At 36.5% G+C, this 24,193-nt stretch overlaps 1 protein-coding gene across 1 annotated transcript in view; it reads left to right on the top strand.

Moving 5' to 3' along the window:
• LOC123678500 overlaps nt 1–24,193 on the top strand; it is a 34,475-nt gene that overhangs the window by 8,241 nt on the left and 2,041 nt on the right. The window contains exons 3-11 of the mRNA XM_045615550.1: nt 91–276; nt 14,349–14,505; nt 19,438–19,521; nt 20,383–20,516; nt 21,254–21,390; nt 22,434–22,588; nt 22,952–23,030; nt 23,196–23,358; nt 23,425–23,596. Of these exons, the coding sequence (XP_045471506.1) occupies nt 91–276; nt 14,349–14,505; nt 19,438–19,521; nt 20,383–20,516; nt 21,254–21,390; nt 22,434–22,588; nt 22,952–23,030; nt 23,196–23,358; nt 23,425–23,596 (1,267 nt within the window). The remainder of the gene's footprint in view (nt 1–90; nt 277–14,348; nt 14,506–19,437; nt 19,522–20,382; nt 20,517–21,253; nt 21,391–22,433; nt 22,589–22,951; nt 23,031–23,195; nt 23,359–23,424; nt 23,597–24,193) is intronic.

The following is a 24,193-nucleotide window of genomic DNA, read 5'->3' as shown; positions in this document are numbered from 1 at the left end:
ATTGGTTACTTTTATTCTCCTATTATGCAATTATAACATTCATGGTGAAAATGATATAGATAATCATTGAAGAATAACTTTTTTCTTCAGCTTGTTCTCTCAAAAAACGAAGACATGTCTACCTCGATGGATTACAGCATCAGCAGTGTATCAAGATCAATACGTGCAGAACCTGATCAGTCCAATGGTACTAGCATACCTTCTGTCCAAAGCCAACCGTTGACTGATGTAAAGAATCACTCAAGAGAAGCCTTAACTCAGGATGCCAGCGAATCGGTGAGCTATACCTTTAATAGTATATCACCTAAAACTGTCATATAATAATTAGGTATTATTTGACACTCATCTCAATGTCGTAATAATCCAGCACTAGTGCTTTTTCGATACGTTACTGCACTAAAATAATCATTGCATCAAATATTTTGAAGCGGAAAAAATATTCATAATTTATCTTAATGTAGAGATCTTTCGTCTTCAGCCTTGATGACAATTTTGTTGTGTCCCTCTTTTTGAGTACGTTGGACTTTTAAGGCTTTTACCATAGAGTGATAAACATAGAAAGAAAGAGTATACTCTATTTTTACATGTCCCCAACATGGTTGGATTTCGTTGATTCTGATATATTTTATGAATGTATATTATCAGGTGTGTGAATAAGTCTTTCCCGTTTTTTGTAAGAGATGGCGCCACCAATACTGTGCGAGTATTTAATGGTTACATATGTCATAATCAAAGCTTATTCATCTGTCAAAAATTCCACACTAACACATTAGTTGAAATTTTTTCGCATCATAAATTTTTGAAATCGTGAAAATGTCGAAATTTGAGCCGAGTCGACGTCATTTGCGGGAAGTTTCACTTTATTGGTTCAATTTGAAGAAATCTGCTGCCGAGGCGCATCGGTTGCTTCAGGAAGCTTATGGAGAAGGTTGTGTCGATGATTCAAGTGTTCGCGGATGGTTTCGACGCTTCAAAAGTGGCGATTTCGACGTGGAAGACAAGGAGCGTTCCGGGCGGCCGCAAATCTTTGAAGATCAAAAATTGGCGACTTTGCTTGATGAAGATTCGTGTCAAACGCAAGAAGAACATGCTGAAGCATTGGGAGTTGACCGAACAACCATTTCCAAGCGTTTGAAAGCCATGGGAATGATCCAAAAGCAAGGAAATTGGGTGCCGTACGAACTGAAGCTGAGAGACGTCGAACGGCGTTTTTTCACTTGCGAACAGCTGCTTCAGCGACATAAAAGAAAGGGTTTTCTGCATCGTATCGTGACTGGCGATGAAAAGTGGATCCGTTACGATAATCAGAAGCGAAGAAAATCATGGGGACTACCCGGCCATGCATCATCATCGACGGCCAAGCCAAATATTCATGGCGCCAAGCTCATGCTCTGTATATGATGGGACCGCTAGGTGTGGTTTACTATGAGCTTCTGAAACCGAATGAAAGGATCACAGGCGAGGTCTATCGACGACAATTGATGCGTTTGAGCCGCGCACTTCGAGAAAAACGGCCACAATACTCCGACAGGCACGACAAAGTTATTTTGCAACATGACAATGCTCGCCCACATGTTGCACAGCCGTTGAAAACATACTTAGAAACGCTCAAATGGGAAGTCCTACCCCACCCGCCTTATAGTCCAGACATTGCTCCGTCTGATTACCATCTCTTCAGATCGATGACGCATGGCCTGGCTGACCAGCACTTCCATTCCTACGAGGAAGCCAAAAAATGGGTGGATGACTGGATAGAGGCCAAACCGGTCGAATTTTTTCGCAACGGGATTCGTATGTTGCCAGAAAGATGGGGAAAAGTTGTAGCTAGCGATGGCCAATACTTTCAATAATTCATTTGTAACGATTTTTTCACAATAAAGGCTCAAAATTTGAAAAAAAACGGGAAAGACTTATTCACACACCTGATATATTGAATGAAATATATGTATTTGAGTGATTCGCGATTAAATATGCAAATTTGGATATTTGAAATCAGATATTTTTCCTAATTGTCGAATTTATAATAAGCAGAATATTTATTATTTTCTGTATCAACCTGCTGAAATCCAAGGTGACAACTTTTGCTCTCCTAGTGTCATCGGTTGTTTCACGTCGTTTGGCGCGCTTGAAGTTTTATTTCTGAATTTCTAATATATTTAGGTATTCATTTCAATATATTTTGACTTAATATGAAACGTTGATTCACAGTGGAGAAACTCGCGAGTCAAGTGAAATATCGTATTACTGATTATGTTTTCATTTCCGCAAACTTCATGTCAAATTTGATAGTTCATGTTGGGGACAAATTTGCTTACTGAAAATGAGATATGCTCCCTCTATTTATGTTTATTAGTCTGAGGCTTATATCCATCCGATTTTCGCTTCAAGAATACGATCAATTTAGAATATTTGTTAATATCGACATTCTTTCTGATCGAAATTGTTCTCAACATTGAATTATAACTCCAAATGAGAGCTTCAAACTCAGAAGCTCTTATTATTTGGAGTTTTAATTTAATGTTGAGAACAATTTTGATCAGAAAGAATGTCGATATATCAACAAATATTCTAAATTGATCGATCATTGCATCAAATATTTTTAAGCAGAAAAAATATTCATAATTTACCTTGTGGTAGATCTTTCGTCTTCAGCCTTGAATGACAATTTTGTTGTATCCTTTTTTTTAAGTACGTTGGCCTTTTTAGGCTTATATCATAGAGTAATGAACATAGATAGAGGGAGTATATGGTAATGTGAATATTTGGAATCCGATTTTTTTCTTAATTATCGAATTTATAATAAGAAGAATATTTATTATTTTCTGTACCTACCTACTGAAATCCAAGGTTTGACAAATTTTGCTCTCGTAGTGTCATCGGTTGTTTCACGTCGTTTGGTGCGCTTGAAGTTTGTTTTCTGCATTTCTGATATATTTAGGTATTTATTTCGATATATTTTGAGTTACCCAATATGAAACATTGATTCACAATGGGACATAAGAAGTGTGTTCTTTGTGGAGAAATTTGGGAGTTGAGTGAAATATCGTATCACTGATATGTTTTCATTTCCGCGCGCTTCATGTCAAATTTGATAGTTCGTGTTGGGGACAAAATTTGCTTACTGAATATGACACATGCTCCCTCTATCTATGTTTATTACTCTGAGGCTTATACCCATCTGATTTTCGTTTCAAGAATGTGATCAATTTAGAATATTCGTTGATATAGAAGATTCTTTCTGAGCTCAGCCCAATTCATTAAAATGTCTAATAATACCTACTTCCTCGTTGATTATATTGAGAATTGTTTTTCTCCAATTCTGTGGTTATTCCGTTCATTCTTCCACATCTTGTAGAACAAAATCGTGCGAGAATATATCAGAAACGCACAGTTTTCATGGTTATATTTTATTATTCTATGTTGGTATTCAGAACTTTCCGCCACGGCTTTATCTGTCAATTCATCAATTTGCCTTAAAGAAATCAGTTCTGCCAACCAACATTTTTCAATGCAAAAATCACTAAATTATATTTATGGAAATATTTCATTAATTTCAATGAAAATGCAATGAATTAGAGAAAATAATGTATAATACTCGTACAGAAGGCTCATTCTACCACTCGTTCATTCCAAAACTCGCCACTTCGTGGCTCGTTTTTGAATTTTGAACTCGTGGAAGAATACCAATGCCTTCTGCACTTGTATTATAAATAACTATACTACAACCTTTTTCGTAGCTATTAAATTAGTTACATATTGGTAATTATTCTTAGATTTATCCAGAGCAAAAACCGAATTAACATTTAAGATGGCATATCATCGTTGGAACTCATTTCAAAATATGCAATTTTCAGATGAAACTCTGATAAAGGTTAACAACAGAAATTTAGTATCAATTTCCGAATTCCGAATTGAATGTTTGAATCTTTCAATTTCAATCAAAAAACCCTTTGAATAATAATAAGATTTTCAACTAGGGATCTTATCATTATTTGAAGGGTTATTATCATCTCCACTAGATACAGCTAGATGACACCTTGAATCTTATATGTGTAATAACTATATTGCTCCATAACATGGCGAATGTCAGAGCAGATCCTCAATTACGTGAATCTCTTTCCGTTATTTCAAAACTGAAAGGTACACATAGCCGAGGTTTTTTATGATAGGTGCAGGAAGAAGATATTAATAAAGGTAACTTCCATTTCATACCAATGACCCTGTACGTCATGTTATGTAGCAGATGATTTTAATAACCGAACGGTTACTTACGCAATGAGAAATGCAGATATAATCATTGATCTACATGATTCGCATTCTGATAGAGGAAGAATATTAGAGGAATGTCGAATAGAAGCAGCAGTCAGTCTTGCAGTTGATGCAATTCTCGTCACTCAGTGCCATACAACTTTTTCTAAGTCTAAAAGTCTAAAAGATGTTGCATGAGAGTTGCAAATATCAGAACGCTGTTTGAAAAAACAGGGTTTTTTGCGTCCATATCTGACAGTCGATGAAAAATGGGTATATCTTGAGAAAATCGAAACCATTAACAGTGAATATTATAATGAATAAAATAGCTGATACTTGGTAATGAATGAAGAAAATACAAAAAGAAAAAAAAGTACAATTTGAAGTATGTAATAATATCATACGATATTAATTATATATCTGGTTAATGTATCAGCAAAAATGCCATCAACCTATCCATTGTCAAACAGAAGACTTCCACGATATGACGTAGGAATAATAATCGAAAGTAACCCAAGGAGAATGCATGTCATCAAGGGAGAGTAGCGATATACCGGTTCCACCCTCGCAGTAATAATACTGCTTTGCGCCTGCCAGCGTTCAATAAGGTGCCTACTATTTCGTTTGTTTGTCATCTTGGATTGAGTTATGCGGTACTGATAATTCCTAACAAGGGTGAAACAGGTATATCGCTACTCTCCCTTGATGACATGCATTCTCCTTGGGTTACTTTCGATTTTTATTCCTACGTAATAATGTGGAAGTCTTCTGTTTGACAATGGTCATTTATGTTAAAGGCATTTTTGCTGATACATTAACCAGATAGATAATTAATATCGTATGATATTATTACATACTTGACATTATACTTCTTTTTTCTTTTGTATTTTCTTCAGTGAATATTACATAACGTTATTGGATCAATTGAGTGCAGAAATTGAGGAAAATCGTCCTTAGATGTAAAAGAAAAAAAATCTCTTTCGACAAGGCCATACTCGTTGTCACAAACCAATGGAAGCCATGGTCAAATTGAACGAATTGCGCTTCCGATTGTTTGACCACCAAGCATTTTCTGCAGATCTGACCCCCATTGTTTACTGGCTTTTTGGAGATCTCAAAGGATTGCTCCAAGGAAAGATATTTGGCTCTAATGAAGCCAAAGACCAATTTTTTCTGCAGAAAGGTATTCAATATTGAGAGGAGCGTACAGGTTAGCCTCTCGAAGTGTTAAATTGCCGAATACAACCTACAGAAATTAATATTTGTTACGTTTTCCACGTCTGAAAATTGAGAATTGAAGCACAGGATTTCTCATTCAAAATTCATGATAAAGGAACTAACCTTTTTAGTTTGAATAAGCACCTGCAATTTGAATATCATTTGGTCTATCAAATTACCAAACCACTTTCGAAGTATTGGTATCAACGAACGAGCGCTCAAAAGCACCGGACATTAGGTCATTATTAGGCCAATTGAAAAGTCCCTGGTTTGATGCACAGATGGCGGTGCTAGTATTAAATCCATGTAATTTTTATTTAGTACCAACTATCAAACGATAGGTACGTGTCAAAATTTGAAAGCAGTCTGACCATTAGTTTGTGAGATATTGCGTTGTAAGTGTAGTTACTTTTGTTTTTTGAAAAAAGATGGAAAGAAAAAGAATTTCGTGTGCTGATAAAATATTGCTTTTTGAAGGGAAAAAATACAGTTGAAGCAAAATCTTGTCTTGATGAAGGGTCTCGGGGGTCTGCACCAGGAAAATCAACCATCATTCATTGGTATGCTAAGTTTAAACGTGGTGAAATGAGCACCTAAGACGGCGAACGCAGTGCACGCTCAAAAGAGGCTGTCACCGACGAAAAATTCAAAAAAGTTCTCAAAATAATTTTGAATGACCGTGAAGTGGAGTTGAACGAGAAGCAGACATTGTGAAGATATCATCTGAACGTGTACATCATATCACGAATATTTGTACATGAGAAAGCTGTGTGCAAAATTAGTGCCGCGAGAGCTAACAATCAATCAAAAGCAACAACGTGTCAATGATTCTTAGCAGTGTTTGAAGCTGTTCAAGTGCTATAAACCTGAATTTTTGCGTCGATATGTGACAATGAACGAAACATGGCTCTATCATTTCACTCCGGAGTCCAATCGACAGTTAGCTGAGTGGACTGTACACGATGAACCGAATCCAAAGTGAGGAAAAACACAACAGTCAGCTTGCAAGGTTATGGCATCAGTATTCTAGGATACATTAATTGATTACCTCCAAAAGGCCAGACCATCAACAGTGATTATTATATAGCGTTATTGGATCGTTTAAAGGATAAAATCGTTAAAAAACAGCCCCATTAAAAAAAACAAAGGTGATGTTTCATCAAGACAATGCGCCGTGTCACAAATCAATGAAAACAATGGCAAAATTGCAATAATTGGGCTTCGAATTGCCTCTGCATCCACCGTATTCGCCAGATCTGGCCCCCAGCGACTTTTTCTTGTTCTCAGACCTCAAAAGAATGCTCACTGGAACGAAATTTAGCGCCAATGAAGAAGTAATCGCCGAAACTGCGGTCTATTTTGAAGCGAAAGACAAATCGTACAACCAAAATGGTATCGAAAAGTTGAAAGATCGCTATAATCGCTGTATCGCCCTCGAAGGCAACTATGTCGAATAATAAAATCGAATTTTGCCAAAAAAATTTGTTGGTAGACCGGGTAATTTTCAATTGGCCTGTTACCTTTCCAGAATTTTTCCTTGAAAATAGTACTTTGAAGGCGATGCAATAAATGTGAAGTAATACCCATACTGAGTGTTTCATTTTACGAATTCCTAAAGATTTATTGACGCGGTAGTGGGTCGCTCCTTGAAACTTGCAAAACGTTTAAAACTTCAATGGAATCGATTCCGATCTTGCGATTAGAATCTGAGACCATTGTCTTCCTTCCGTTCCCGAATACGAGATTCAACGTTTGGCAATCGCATAATATGAAAGATCGCCTCTCGATGTAGGTGCTGTTGCGAAACTAGCGCCATCTGCCGACGCGAATCGTCGAATCGCCTCCGCTGACATATCGGTACCATCTTTTGAATGGCAAATAATTGCGGTTATGAAAACCGTACGTTCGAGTTTCCTTCGCTAGTAACGCAATTTCCTCTCGTTTGGCCATCTCAATTGTCGAGAAAAGCGCGAAATCTCTTTGCGCCAAGGTCCGCGTAGCTGTCACAGCTTGGAGTGACTACCAAGGCGTTTTTGGACGGTTGATTCATTAATCTACGTCTACTTTCGGTGGTAAATCCGATGTGACGTTTCCTGTTCTTCGAAAGTGATTTATTATCGCGCGGTTTCAGGTCAGGTTGTGCGGAGGGCGTTGCTGGGATATTGGAGGATAGCTATTAACGCTGTAGTTGATTATTTCCGATCGGTTATCGGGTAAATCTACATTTTTGCTTTTCGATTTTTTCGCTCATTTCCTCACGATGTGTGTATTTTTCGAATTTTCAGTCGGGATGGGATTTCGAACGAAAGGTTCGATTCACCCAATAGCGTAGCCAGGATTTTATTTTAGGGTGGTTGAAATTGCATGCAGTCCCAAAGTCTACGACTGCGGGTTCCGTGAATGTAACGGGTGTTTTTTTTCGAGGTATATAACCTTAAGTTGGCATTACTGTTCAAGATGGCGACCGATTTAACAGCTGTCAAGTGATTTATTCTCAGTTTGGTTTGGCAATTCATCATGAATAGACTCACGCCTGAACAAAGCTTGCAAATAGTGCAATTTTATTTCGAAAATAATGGTTCTGTGCGGAATACGTATCGCGCACTTCTGGTTGAATGGCTACGTCAACAAACAAAACTGCCGCATTTGGACTGAAGCTAATTCTCAAGTGTATGTCGAAACACATTTACATCCAGAAAAACTGACTGTTTGGTGCGCTTTATGGGCTGGTGGAATCATTGGTCCGTACTTCTTCAAAAACGATGATGGCCAGAACGTTACAGTCAATTGTGATCGGTATAGAGCCATGATCACTAACATATTCATTTCTGAATTGAACAACCATGATGTCCAGGAGCTGTGGTTCCAACAAGGCGGCACAACATGTCACACAGCTCGTGCCATAATCGATTAATTGAAAGACACGTTTGGTGACCGCCTAATTTCACGTTTTGGACCTTTGAATGGGCCTTCAAGATCTTGTGATTTAACACCGCTAGACTACTTTCTGTGGGGCTATGTAAAGTCATTGGTCTATGCGGATAAGCCACAAACCCTTGACTATTTGGAAAACAACATTCGCCGTGTTATTGCCGATATACGGCCACAAATGTTGGAAAAAGTCATCGAAAATTGGACGTCAAGATTGGACTACATCCGAGCCAGCCGTGGCGGTCATATGCCAGAAATCATATTCGAAATGTAATGCCACAAGATTATCTTGCGGATAAATAAAATTCATGTCAATCGAATAATCCATCGTTGTTTTATTGCAATTTAAAGTTCTATAGCTCTAAAGATAACACCCTTTATAATATGGTTGTATATGCATTCTTGAATGATTTCGGGCAATCTCAAACCAATAAGTTTTCAGATCGTCAATAATCTGAAATTTATCGGCAACACCTAATTTCACATAAACCCCAAAAACTAAAGCCTATAAATCACAAGATCTTGGTGGCCAATTCACATAGCCAAACCGATAAATTACGCGTTCTGGGAATGTTTCTTGAAATTAAGCCAAAATGGGTATTGTGTGACTTGTTGCGCCATCTAGCTGAAAACACAATTCTGTCCAAGTCAATATCATTAATTTCAGGCCAAAAAAAAACCGTAATCTTTTGGCTATAGCGATGAGAATTTTTGGTTTGAGTGACACCTTATTCATTTTCAAAGAAAGGGCCAAATCATTCCACCAGACCTAATTGCACATCATACAGTAGTGACTTTTTGTGAATGTTATGGTCTCTCAGCAGTTATGTGAGAATTCTCACTGCCCCAATGCGTCAATTTTTCTTGTTTACATTGCAACTCGGTGAAAAATGTGCTTCATCGCTGAAGAAAATTCGATCAAGCACCCAATCGTCAGATGTTCTAATTATTCCATTTTCAACTGGCTTTAGTTCTAATGTCAATTGAACCTTAAAAGGATGGAGATGCCAAATATGGATGGAGAGGCCCAAATGTTGTTCGCGCCGAGGAATGGATTAATTTGGACCTTCTTCGATACTTTCACTTACAACAGCAATATTTTTGGTCGAGCGTGCATTTTGATTATATATGGGTATTTTGGTAGTAAGTTTTCGAAATTTTCTACACTTTCAACTGTAGATAAACGGTCCATACTGGTAAATGGCTAACCTTCAACTGAACATATGACAATGCGGAACCTCAGAAGTTTTAATAAATTCTTTCATTGAAATAAGGCATTAGCTTGATTTTCAAGCTACTTGGCTTGAGCTTGAATCGATTTCAAGCCAACCTCAAGTCAAGTAGTAGTTTTTCAATCTCAAGTCAAGTCAAGTATTTATTTATCAAGTACTTGAATCATATAAAACTACTTGATTTTTAGCAGTTTTATTGTGTAGTGTCATATCAATAAAAAAATGATGAAATGAGAAGGAACCTTGCAAAAAACACTTCTATTTATTAAACTTAATGTTTAAAAAAACCGAAAATATAATTTTTCTGAATCACTATAAATCATAACAGAACAAAAATAATAAAAAATTAATTTTCTTAACATTGAGAAACCTCCAGGCTCAGTTTGATTTCATAATTTTCCATCCAGGATCTAAGACACATGGCATCTTATAGATTTGTCGCCTAACCTATTGCGGGTTTTTGTAACTAAGAGCAGCTCTGGAAAATTGTCTTTCAAGAGGAGCTGAAGATGCTGGCGTTGATAAAAATCATTGGCCAAGTTTGGAAAGATTTTTCTGAAGCTACCAAAATCTACCAATAAATTTCATAAAAATGAGAGAAAACTACTAATAAAGACACACTGGCGAATGCTTCAGTCTCTCGGCGATCGAGGAATCCCCTTATTCAGTCTAAGTGCACACGAGATTGCAGAAATATATGGAGTGCGACGCGTGCATATCAAGCTCAAGTAATATCAAGTAGCTTGATATCAAGTTGAGCAATAAATATCTAAAACAAAGTAAGCCAAGCTCAAGTATGTAATTTTTCACGACCTTGATTTTCAAGTCAAGTAGTTGGTTAAAATGTCAAGCACTTGGCTTGATGAATCCCTAATTGAAATTCTCTATTCTTTTCAGTTATGAAAAAAATCAAGAAATTCACTTATTTGGTAGCTATGGGGCTATGTGCCTGCGGATACCACGGAACTACAATAATTCTACATATATCGCTATATAAACCTATATAATTTCCATTTCACAGTTCTCATCTGCTATATCTGACGCAAATCATAGGGGTTTCGTTCCTTCAGCCTTCTAAAGGAAAAAACTTTCCATAATGCAATTGGCTTCGAACAATTATGGCTGCTCAACTTGATTTAAATAATTTGATGGCTTACTGACATATAAACACTCTCATTTCGAATTCTCTACAGGAGAGAATCTATGTGACAGAAAAAGTAGAGCAGAAAATTGCTCGTTCAAATTGACATTTATATAAATGTGGGTAATCACGATAATCTGATAACTAATAGTTTGGATAAAGATTACAAGAAGAGGTTCAAGTGGGTATCTATATCGAAAACTTGGTAAGTTCATGCGACAAAAATTATGCATTTTACTCGTTGCTTCCGGGGCTATCATTCTTTCTCCCATCTTTCGGACAGCGTACGAATCCCTCGTTGAAAAAACTCGTCATCTATTGAAGCGATCCACGAATCCATCAAATTTTTTACTTCTTCATAAGACTGGAAGTGCTGGTCAGCCAGGCTGCGTGCCATTGATCGAAACAAGTGATAGTCCGAGGGAGCATCGTCTGGAGAATACGACGATGGGCTTCCCATTTCAATATTTCCAAGTATGTTTCAACAACTCATAATACACTACGCCGAGCTGGTCCCACCAAATACTGAGCATGACCTTGGAACCATGAATATTTGGTTTAGCCATCGCTGTGGAAGTTTGATCGGGACATCCCCATGATTTTTTGCGCTTGAGATTATTGTAATGAACCCATTTTTCGTCTCCAGTCACAATGCGATGCTGAAATCCCTTCCGTCTTTGCCTTGCAAGCAGCTGTTCACTAGCAAACAAACGCCGTTCAACATCTCTCGGCTTCAACTCGTACGGCACCCGATTTCCTCGTTTCTGAATCATTTCCATGATTTTCAGGCGTTTCGAAATGGCTTGTTGCGTCACTCCCAATGATCCCGCCAATTCTTGTTGTATATGAAACGAGTCTTGATCAAGTAATGCCTCCAATTCTGCATCTTCGACGTCAAAATCCCCGTTCTTGAAGAGTTGAGAGAAACCACTCTGAATATGTTAATTGAGTTATTCAATTTGTTAACTGTTTTCTCAATTTGTACAGTTTGAGTTATTTGGAATTTTCTTTTGGTTGGTTATTATTATTTTGTCATTTTTATAATTGGAAGTGGAAAAACAAAAAAAAACCAAATATATCATAAAGATATTTAATTGTGAAGGGAATGGACACAAAGTTGTCAATTTTTTTATATTTGTGTATTTTTATTATCTTTGGTATTGTTTTCGACCAGTTCAATTTCCGAATTATAGAATGATTTTTTTATAACCGTTAACCTACAGCCAACAATATTGTATTCTTCGATTCAATCATTGGAATTCTGAACGAGATCCTGAAACTGTATCACCTGGTATTTGTAGATTTATATGTCTTAGATCCTCCAAAATTTGTTGTTTTTGTTTGTGGCATGCCGCTAAGATGACTAAAGGCTCATTTTCACGGTGATTTACATGGTTTACATAGTTTACATGGTGACAGTTGCTCCCTCGGTTGCTCCAATAGTTACTAACACTATCACACTATAGTGATAGTATTATTACCATGAAAATGAGCCTAAAAACATTTAAGATATTTTATACATATTATATGCCGCTCAGCTTTGATCTTAACATAGATATTGAATAGACAGTTTTATATTCTTACTAATTCATCAACACTTTCCGCCACCAATGGTCTTGTGAACTAGAGCAGAAAATGCATCAATTTGAAACGTAATCGTAAGAATTAACCTTGGAAAAGATTACTATCAAATTATGTAGGTATATCACTGATCCACAAATAATAAATTCAAGTTTTTGTTTCAATGAAATTTATATATTACAAAACCAACTATTTTTTTTTGGGGATATAGGAAAATGGAATATCATAATGACATATTTACCAATTAAATTACAGATGTTGTTATGACGATGGGTCTTCAGCCTTTGACTAGACTTTTTCATAATATTTTTATGTATAGGTACCTAAGTTTCCACAAATAGCAAAATCACTATACACGATCAGAGTGTAGAACAAGTGATGTTCTACACAACAAAGATAACAGGTAATATGAATTTAAAGAATGAAGTAGAAGCTCTAACAACAAAGGCATCATTAATCTCAGAGTACTTGAGAGATGTAGAAGATGATAAGAACCTGGAGCAAAGTCAGAATATATAAGACCTGTGTAAGACCAGTTATGACATACGCGATAGATACCAGAGCAGAAAATACCATAACTAAACGAATTCGAACGTTATAATCAATAGTGGTATGCACATTAATTGACCACAAGGAAATGAAGAAATAAAGGAGATATAATAATAATTGCAGGGAATCTATCGATTCCCTCGAAAATATTCGAGTTGAGTTTAATTTCCAACCAAAATGCTAAAAACGGTGTAAAAACTTGAAATGACCAAAGCCACACCCCTAAGGGATCTGTAGAAAGGCTTTACTAACTGTCGAATCTAAAACGGCCTGAATGTCCAGAAAAATCGACATTTCAGGGCGAATAATTCAATTGAGTTCAGTCCAGTCTACAACTACAACATATGTCCAACACTTGCACCAACAACGAGAAGAGTAAAGATTTTCAAATATGTTCCCGAGACCGGCGAAAAAGTACCTGCGACCGAGCCGCATCGACCCAACGTCTAGCGACCCTTAAAAAACGATTAAATCAAAATATCATCTTCTTCACACATTTTTAGTGGGTTGGAAATAAATTGAATAAGTGTTTTTATCCCGTTCTTTTATTTCCCTATTTTGTCCTTGGCCGTGAACTACTTTAGTCACAGTATAAGGACCACAACCCACATAATAATAATAATAATAGTGAAGGAGCGCTGAAACATGGCTGAACCGAATCTAGGCAAAATAAGCCATTGTCCATGCCTAATGGCAACTTCATGAACATCAAGCCTGAGAACCAACTATTCCCTCAAATAGGGAGGAAAAGAGGAACTCAAAATTGTGTGTACCGTTATCGTCATGTGAAGCCAAACATATTTTCGAACCTGAGCCACGCGAGTTTATTTAATTCAGCACTTATTCCCCAGTCATATTTTCCCAAGCTAGATGAACCGGCAGCACGAGTTCTGTACCTTCTGCAATCTATACCTTCCAACATAATCAAGACATATCTAGGATATGGTAAGATGGTCAAGAAATCGGCGAAGAGAATGTAGAGACCACATAGACAGAATGTCAGATGATCGGTTGGCAAAGATTGCATTAGAGAAAAAATCAAATACATCCCTACGAAAGGCTATGAAAGCTGATCTTCATCATCCCAGCTGCAGCTAGGAAACCATTGATGTAAAGACAGGACGAAGAAGAAGAAGAGAAAATTTTATGTGGAAATTCATGAAAAAGGAGCACCTTTTCCATGAATTTCCTCTTCTCCTTTTTCGTCCTGTGTTTAAAAAAGAGTATTTTAAAAATAACTTTCTCGAGTGACAAACTAGTTAAATCGAATTATAGTGAAAACCTTATATAAATTGCTGGTCTTTAGCGTAAGATATACCTTAATTCTGTTTGAAATGATCATTGAAACGGTATAGACCCCTGTAAACCACACAATTTAACAGCTATTAATGTTTAAAATTTAATGAGAAAAAAAAGGATTTTTCAAATATATTGTATTTCCCCAACAGGTGATATTCATAGGAGATACATCAGGATATGTTCCTTTACCGCCTGTAAGAGATAGAGAACTTCCATCAGCACCAGAAGATGTAGATTGGAAACTACCTGTGGACAATTGGGATAGAGAGTATAGAAAATTCAGACATAACACCACAAGAGTACAACGTAAGTATTTGATCACTAGATTTATCTTCAAATTGCATTTTGTTCTAGTTGTATTATAAACTTTATCGTATCATCAGGGGTGTCGATTGTGGAACAAATCTACAATTCTCAATTGTCACAAAAATATATACAGGCCCCCACAGAACTCAGAAAGATGAAAAAAACAGGTCACCTTCTATTTTGTGGGGAATGAATTTCTATCACGAGTTTGTTCCAAAAAAAACAACCCCATGAACCACAACATTCTCCAAATAGGGGGGCATTACTTAATTTCAAGTCAAGTTCAAGTCGAGTAGTAGTTTTTCAATCTCAAGTCGAGTCAGGTATTTATTTATCAAGTAACGGGTGTTTTTTTTCGAGGTATATAACATTAAGTTGGCATTACTGTTCAAGATGGAGACCGATTTAACAGCTGTCAAGTGATTTATTTTCAGTTTGGTTTGGCAATTTATTATAAATAGACTCACGCCTGAACAACGCTTGCAAGTAGTGCAATTTTATTTCGAAAATAATGGTTATGTCGAAACACCGTTACATCCAGAAAAACTGACTGTTTGGTGCGCTTTATGGGCTGGTGGAATCATTGGTCCGTACTTCTTCAAAAACGATGATGGCCAGAACGTTACAGTCAATGGTGATCGGTATAGAGCCATGATTACTAACTTTTTCATTCCTGAATTGAACAACCATGATGTCCAGGAGCTGTGGTTCCAACAAGACGGCGCAACATGTCACACAGCTCGTGCCACAATCGATTTATTGAAAGACACGTTTGGTGACCGCCTAATTTCACGTTTTGGACCTGTGAATTGGTCTCCAAGATCTTGTGATTTAACACCGCTAGACTACTTTCTGTGGGGATATCAGTGACGGCTCGTCAGGGTCGGCAGGGTCGGCCGGGCCGACCCAAAAATTATCGGGAAATAGAAAATAATTCTAGATATTCAATTCATTGAAACCCAATCGGAGTTATCGATTTCGATATCCAAATTCCCTCGGTAATGAATATTTCCACTCAGAACAGGAAAATATAACTTATACCGGCCAATATTTTCTTTCGGACCCACCTAATATTCGATTTCCAAAGCATCCAGCGTTGTTATTCCCTTTCATAAATTGTAACAAACCACAATCGTAAATGGTTACTTTTCGTAAGGGGTTGTCCATTAATCACGTGATCTTTTTTTAGCATTTTTTAACCCCCCCTCCCCCATTGGTGATACGTAGTGAGGTTTAAGACCACCCCCCCTTCCCCTTTTCAACATCACGTGTGATTTTAGTACCTACAACGAATCTTAAAATTTTCTGAATATTATCTTAATTTAAATACAGGTATAAACTATAATCTTCCTTCTGAAATTAAGGACCATAATAAAAATGTCTACACCAGGTTGCAAGTTTTTTTTGATTGCCATAACAATAATAATAAACGAAGAGTGTAATCTTAGAAAAAACATGTATTGTACTAGTACATGAATATATTTAATGTAGTCAAGTTCACTACACGCCGCGCCGTGCCGCCTAATATTTGTTTAAAAATCGCGCGTTTGACGAAAAAATAAATACACGTGATATCTTACTACACCCCCCCCTCCCCCTTGTGATATTTTCGTGATTTTTATCAAACCCCTCCCCCCCCCCTTTCAAGCCTCACGTGATTAATGGACAACCCCTAACATCACCCCAAACAAGTTATTCCAGAATTGTACGTAACACCGTAACATTAGGTCTGAAATGTAACACAAATGTTACAATTATACAACTGCAACTCCTGGAATGTCACTGAAAGCATCTCATCACGTTAGGTCGGCCAAGAGCCGATGGCGGAACCAACGCTACCGAGAGCGCTACGTAAAGGAAAAGATACTACGACATACGCCCAGAATACGACCACTCAGTAGAACGGCACAACAACTCGATATTAGGTCGCTTCCCAATACACAGGGTCGGCTGGCCGGTTACCCTGTTGCAGAGCGTCAAGCAGCAACTTTTCACAGTTTATTTCAAATATTTGATAATTAAATGAATGGTTAATTATGAGACATTATCTCTTAATCAGAAAAGAACTTATTTATGCCGTTCGATAGTAGCTATTGAATTTCAGATCATGAAAATATAATTAATATATTCAAATGAATGGTTAATTATGGGATATTACGTCTTAATCAGAAAAGAACTTATTTATGCCGTTCGATAGTAGTTAGGTATTGATTTTCTGATCATGAAAATATAATTAATATATTCCTAACTTTGAAAACATCCTGATTTCAAAAGTTCTGTAATTCGCGCCTTATTCTTGGCCTTCCGGCCCGAATTATCACAATTGAACTACCACGCTAGTGTGAATTAAAAAAAAAACTATATATATATATATATATATATATATATATATATATATATATATATATATTTTTTTTTTTTTTTTTTTTTTACCTTCACACGCAATGTGGATCAGTCAGATGACCCGGGCATCGCTGCCAAGAGCCATCCCATCTGTTAATGAGGGAAAAGTACTTGCCGTATTATGTTGACCGTTCCCAAAATTACGGCCTTCTGCATCCATGCAATGGTGTTATGGGGGAGATCCATCTCAAGTAGATGTTTTACTGTTTTTCGGTGCACCAACCCGTTACAGCTAATAATCAGTGGCTTTACTTTTACGTTATTCAGTTGGTAGGTGCTCTTCATCTGTCTTGATAAGGCTTCGTATTTCGTTATTTTTTCGCCATAAGCCTTTGAGAGATTCTGGTCAAGCGGCACTGAAAAATCGATGATGGTTGCCGACTTCTTGCGTTTCTCCCAAACGACCATGTCAGGTCTGTTGCTCTATATATATATATATATATATATATATATATATATATATATATATATATATATATATATATATATATATATAACACAACCTCTCATTTTGATGATTATTCTGTTTACCTTATTTACTTATTATAATTGATTTCTACTCCTTTACTAACGAAGTATCAGATCTTTTTTCGCTGAAGTTGTTGATGTTCTTGTTAGTTGCTTTCTTGAGAGCTATTGATTTGTGTTTAAATAAGATCTTTACAACTCTGTATTTCGGTATGTACTATTTTTACATGTTTTGTGATTGCCTTATTTTGACTGTTTTTTATTGCTATTGTAGAGTCCTGAAGAAGGTCCCCATCGGGATCGAAACGTCGACTAAATGAAATAAAGAAGAGTGACATTATAACACTTATCAATTTTCCCACACCCCTTATCTAACTTATAACTATTGTTGTATATTGGGAATTAAAATTGTTGATATATATATATATATATATATATATATATATGTGTGTGTGTGTGTGTGTGTGTGTGTGGCCGACCCACATCTCGAGGGCACGAGCCGTCACTGGGGGATATGTAAAGTCATTGGTATATGCGGATAAGTCACAAACCCTTGACCATTTGGAAGAAAACATTCGCCGTGTTATTGCCGATATACGGCCACAAATGTTGAAAAAAGTCATCGAAAATTGGACGTCCAGATTGGACTACATCCGAGCCAGCCGTGGAGGTCATATGCCAGAAATCATATTTAAAATGTAATGCCACAAGATTATCTTGCGGATAAATAAAATTCATGTCAATCGAATAATCCATCGTTGTTTTATTGCAATTTAAAGTTCTATAGCTCTAAAAAAACACCCTTTAGAATTACGCACTCCGCTTCATGGTGTTTCGATAAAGAATTTGCAAAATATTAGTGTGTTGTTAACAAAACTGATCAGTCATCACATAATAGGCATTAATACTTTGGTAACTATGGTAATATCGTGTTCCTTCAATCCTTCAGCACAAATCTGCCTCAAGATGACCCATTTCTTGCAGTACTACAATATGCATGTTGATGTCCAAGGTTAAAACAAGATTCACTTTCATCATAATAATTAAAGATTCAGATATGCTTGAGTGCTAACAGTAAAAGCAGACGTTTGGGTGTAGAACGGTCACAATTCTTGAAAAAAAAAGGATCAGATCTTTAATCGGAAATGCAAATGACTTACTTCATCATTTCATGCATGGAAAACGCTATAAATATTACAAGATCGTTTTTTATTTCGTCACTCCAATTGCCAATATGGAAGGAGAACAAATCAAGCTAGGTTAATAATTCCTATTAGTCGGAAAAGGATACCACTCTCTGCTGTAGATGGAGGGTGGATAGGACAGGGACCAATGAGTTGCCATACTCATGATTCCATCAGTGGTGCTGGGATGAAACACCGCAATACACTGATAGAGGACACCATAGAGATTGGGAAAGTCTCGCCCTTTGAATTTTTTTTTGCCCATTTCAAAACTGTAGATACGATCGAGAAAAAATACAAAAAATACACCTATCGAAAGGAAATTCCCAAAAATGTCCGTGGCAACAAAACAGACGGACGCGAATATGATTTAGATTAGATTAGATTTAATTAAAGATGATTCGTTTCGCTGCGACCTAATGATCTATTGTGACCCTCATCAGAGCTAAACCAGGAATATACCGCCAGAGTTTTTCTCTTGAATGTACATTTGTCTGCACCTTAGAAAGGTTTCAGGCCGATGAAAGGAGTGTGTGTTCCTTTTCTGGCAAGTGTTTTGGCCTCTTCAGACGAATATGATATGAAATAACAATATCAAGATCATTTGATCACATCATAATTATAGGCAAAATTCAGTTTTGAGAACGACCGTTCAAAAATTCTATTAATTCTTGATGTATTTCAACAAGTATGAGAAAACAATATTTTTATAAATATTGGTTTAGCGTCTGTATATATAATATATCAAATCAATCTAACGGCATTCAGACAAATTTTCCAGAATTGAAAATTTGTCTGAATGCCGTTAGATTCATTTAATATAACATTTTTTATATTGAAGTGCTTTACAAATAATAAAAAAACCTCTTGATTCTAGATATTGAAGCGGAATGTCAGGATGATTACATGAAGATCAGGGTTGGATTCAATGGAACGTTCAGTGGTTTGGTCTATTCAGCTGGTAAGAACAATCTTATATTACAAAATGAGGTATCAGAAAAATAATATTATACAGGATGTCCGGGAAAATGTGGGAAGTCTCTCGGATTCAGATAAAACATAAAAAAATAAGATGACAAGTTCCCATCATTTTTTTTCCTAGAGGACCTCCCTACGGAGATACGGCCTCCTAAATGAAGTCACTGGAAATCCATTTTACTGGAATAAATTTCAAACTACTTAATATAACTTGAAGAAAATTTGATATGATAAACAGTAGTAAGGATCTCTTGAAATACTACCCTTAAATTCAAATTAGCTACTTCAGTTTATCAGAGGCGGATTAGGTTGTACATTTTAATGCTTACATTTTCAACACCCTGTATGATAAGGAGTAGAAAAAAACAAATTTGGATAGCTTGAACATTAAGCTAAAAAAAGGTACTTTTGTTCATCGTCGATAAAATTAACTGTTTTCGAAATACAAAATAACAAAGAAATTTTTTTTTTTTGTTTCTATTAAAAAGAACCATGAATTCTATTTTTTTTAAGTTGGCAACAAAGTGTGAAACGAAAGTTATTCAAGGAACAAAAAAGTTCTAGTATATGTTATTGAATCCGACAAAATTACAAAGATTCTTAACTATGCAGTTTTGGTACAGGAAGGCACGTTAACAGCCGCCCCTGATAAACTAAAAGAGCTAATTTACTTTTCGTTATTTTCTCCAAATTTCAATCATATAGGTACTCCCTGCTATACTATCTTTGTTTCACCAAAAAAAATTTAATTGAAACATCTCCTTCTGAGTGTTGCAGTTTCTTTGTCAGTTAGTATGTATTTGACAGATCTGAATAAAAATATTCGAAATACTTTTGATTCCAGGATATGCCTACGACCCTGATTGTATGTACATTAATGGAACAGGAAGGGACTATTATGAATTCTACATTCAACTGAACAGATGTGGAACCCTAGGAAAGAACACACACAATGAAGACAACAGCAAAGCACCCACAGTAAATAAGAAATTGTATTTAATGGTAGTTGTGGGAAAAATATTTTCCTACTTCTACTTTACATATTTCCACACTTCTATTCGTTGCTTAAACTCTTATCAAGCTCTGAAGTAAAAATCAATGTTTCGATTTTCAAAATTAATAGACATATTCAGCTGAAATGTTGAGTCAACTAAGATGTCTAAAAAGATTGTTGTGTTCAAGATTTTGTTTAAGACACGTCAAGCAATGCGATCTCGGGATTGCCGATACTTCCCTTTGCTTCCGTAGGTGGCGCTGTTATTGATATTGCCATATTCGATGTGAGCGCCATACAAAATGTTTTGTTTTAAGCTTAAACTTAGACTTCTTCAAGATTAAGTATAAGTATTTAATTTGACTGGTTTTCAAAATAAGAAGGTCTAGGGACAATTTCTCATCAATTGTTTCTCCATTTGAACTTTCGGTTTTCTAGAAAACAGAAAATTTTTCCTTGCAAAATATACTTCATAATATTTTCTTATATTTTCTGAATGCCCAATCGATTCTGAATCCGACTATATAAATATAGTGGATAGCTTCTGAAAAATAATATCATTGTGATGGATTACTTTTCAATATTGATATCAAAGCATAAACCTCAAAAGCTAGTGAACCTGTTACGTGAAAAACCCTGTAGCTAATAATGAACAAGAGTTTGACTTCACGTTATTACTCTCTACTCAAAATTTGATATTTCAATGTCATTTACTTTTCAGAAAAACTTTATGTGGAACACTGTTACGGTACAATACAATCCATTGATCGAAGAAGAATTCGATGAGCATTTCAAAGTGACCTGTGAATACGGATATGACTTTTGGAAAACTGTCACTTTTCCTTTCCTGGATGTTGAGTAAGTTCATAATGTTTTTTCTTCGCGACCCACATGAAGATTTTTTCAATAAGAGGTACCATTTTGATATTAGATAAAAAACGAGTATACTCGTAGTTTGAGAGTTTGGCGAGTCTTTCTCGAGCCAAGTTCGTGTAGGTGCAATATTCTCAGTTGTTTTTCAGTGATTCTCCCAACAGCTTAAATTTTCCACCGCTTTCACTATTGCACAAGCCAAAAGTGCTTTAGTTTTGCGAACTGATACTGCATAATGTTCACCATTTCTGTTGTGAATTTTATATTTTTATTGAGTTGTTGAAGCTTGCATCATTCCATTTTTAGTGATGGCGTACCTATTTTAACTTATCAAATGTCAAAAGATGACACTTCGAAAGTGACAGTTGCCCAGATAGCAGGCTTTTCAAAATGAACTTCCTGTTGGAAAACCCTTTAGTATTATTGTGTCTTAAAATTCACGTAGGAGAGCCCCAAGGTTTATAGATTTAGACAGGTTGTCTCGTAACTTTCGACCAATCAGCGTCAACCGTTCGTGACGTCACTCGGTTTACACATTCAAATAAATAACATTTGATTGTAATGAAATCGTGGGTTTTCACGGATTTTCTTATTAGTTTGATCGCGTATATCGTTTGTAGCCTCTCCTAAATAGTCTTAAATATCTTCAATCATAAAATAGCTAGGATAAAATGTCTGTCAATGATGGCCAATGGCGATACAGACACTCTATAGACCTTGACAGACACCGGATGACGCGTTACCCCACTCTTCAATCCAAGTTACGAGGCAACCTGTGTAATCTACAGACCTTGGGGGAGCCCTTTCACAAGGGATTGAGGTGTTTCGTCCCGAGATCGCTGATGGACTCATCGGCTGGCCAATCCAGCGATCTCTGCCCAAGACACCCTCCACTCCATCTTGGAGAGGTGACTCTGCCCTAGTACGGTGAGTCTCATGAACCCACCGGTACCGCGCTAGAGTGTGACGCGAAACCAGTAACGCCTCCTCTCGGGCATTCAGAGTCACTACATTAGCATAATTTTCAGAGTTGCCACAGGAAACCCTGTGGTGTTTACGCTAACACCACCAGAATGTTACATGGAAATAAGATACGGCTATGGAACTTCTGGAAACAGAGTAACAGGACCAGTCAGAGTTGGAGACCCACTCACTTTGATAATTTATATGCGTAGTAAATACGGTAAGTGAAGCCTCATATAATGGTGGGTTTAAGCACCATTCCTAAGAACTAAGAACTAAACCTAAGAATTCAGTGGCGTTTATGCACTCTATTGTTAGTTCTTAGTTAAGACATGCGCACGTGCTCGAACTACTTTCTATTTGTTCTATATTTTGATGTCTGACATTGATATTGATTTTGAAGAATTTAATTTCAATTCTTTCAAAGTTTTTTTCGAGTTAATATAAAGAAATTTCCAGATGGTAATAACTAAAAAAATCACTTACCTGCTCAAGTCTTAATCAGTGCCTCCAACCATAGAGTAGTAAAATTCTATTTTACTATTTTTTCTAGATTTATTTTACATTATTCTTCTTCTTTCAGATGGATTCGATATCGTTGTCAATGACTGTTATGCTCACAATGGCGCAACCAAAAAGATACAACTGATTGATGAATATGGGTAAGAAGGTTTTTTATGTCACCAAGCAAAAATCACTAAAAAAAATCACAGACTATCTTCAATCTAACGGACATCAGCTTATTTGTCACCCCTATCAGCTGATGTACCATAGAGTACCTACACTTCTCTTTTTCTGTATGATTTAATGTTAAAAATACTTTTCAGATGTCCGGTTGACGATAAGCTAATATCAAGATTTAGAGGATCCTGGTCGGAATCAGGCCTTTTTGAAACTCAGGTTTTCGCGTACATGAAAACCTTCAGATTCACAGGATCTCCTGCTTTATACATTGAATGCGATGTCAGAATGTGCCATGGAAGGTGTCCAGTAAGTACTGTACCTATTTATCATTTGTATCTATAATGATATACTTCCATGATTTTATATTTCCAGAGTCAGCCTTGTCACTGGAGGAACGTTAAAAATTTGAGAAAGAGATCCATCGCAGACAACAACTCATCTCTGGTTACTCCTCCTAGTTTATCGGAAAATTTGAACCTTTTTCAGTCCTTACGTGTGCTACAAGAGGGCGAAACTGATGAAGACAGAAATCTAACTTTATCTGGTAATATTTTTTTTATTTTTTCAATTGTCGTTTCATTAACTATTATGATCCAATCTTTCACGTGATCTCAAATAAAAATTTTGGATGTATTAAATCACAAGATCTCGGTGGCCACTTCGAGAAATATTAGGTGTACAGCTTCGCTTCCGCCATTTTGCAATAGATGCCTGTAGCGGTATTAGTGGTAGTTACAGTGATTCTATCAAGTCACTCTAGTGGTAGTCGAAATAAATAGATCGTAGATGTCATACAATAAGGTTAGGTGTTTGTGAACATAACGCCATCGAAATAGTTGTCTATTTATGTCTACATCATAAAGTTATTCTAGATTAAACATGTCAGCTTATGAGCCAAATTCTCGTAATTTGCGGGAGGTTTTAATGTTCTGATTTAATATGGAGAAATCTGCGGCTGAGGCTCATCGAATTATCTCAAATGAGCCGCTATTAGTTAAAGAACAATGAATTGTACGTCGAAGACCAGCATGACAGGGGAAGAGAGAAGGTTTTCGAAGATGCAGAATTGGAGGCATTACTTGAACAAGACTCGGGTCAAATGCAACAAGAATTGGCATCATTGGGAGTGACGCAACAAGCC

Source organism: Harmonia axyridis, chromosome 1 (assembly GCF_914767665.1).
Source record: "Harmonia axyridis chromosome 1, icHarAxyr1.1, whole genome shotgun sequence".
In the NCBI taxonomy this organism is placed as follows: domain Eukaryota; kingdom Metazoa; phylum Arthropoda; class Insecta; order Coleoptera; family Coccinellidae; genus Harmonia; species Harmonia axyridis.
Note: the sequence above shows the minus strand (reverse complement) of the source record. Positions and strands in the feature narration are given on the sequence as shown.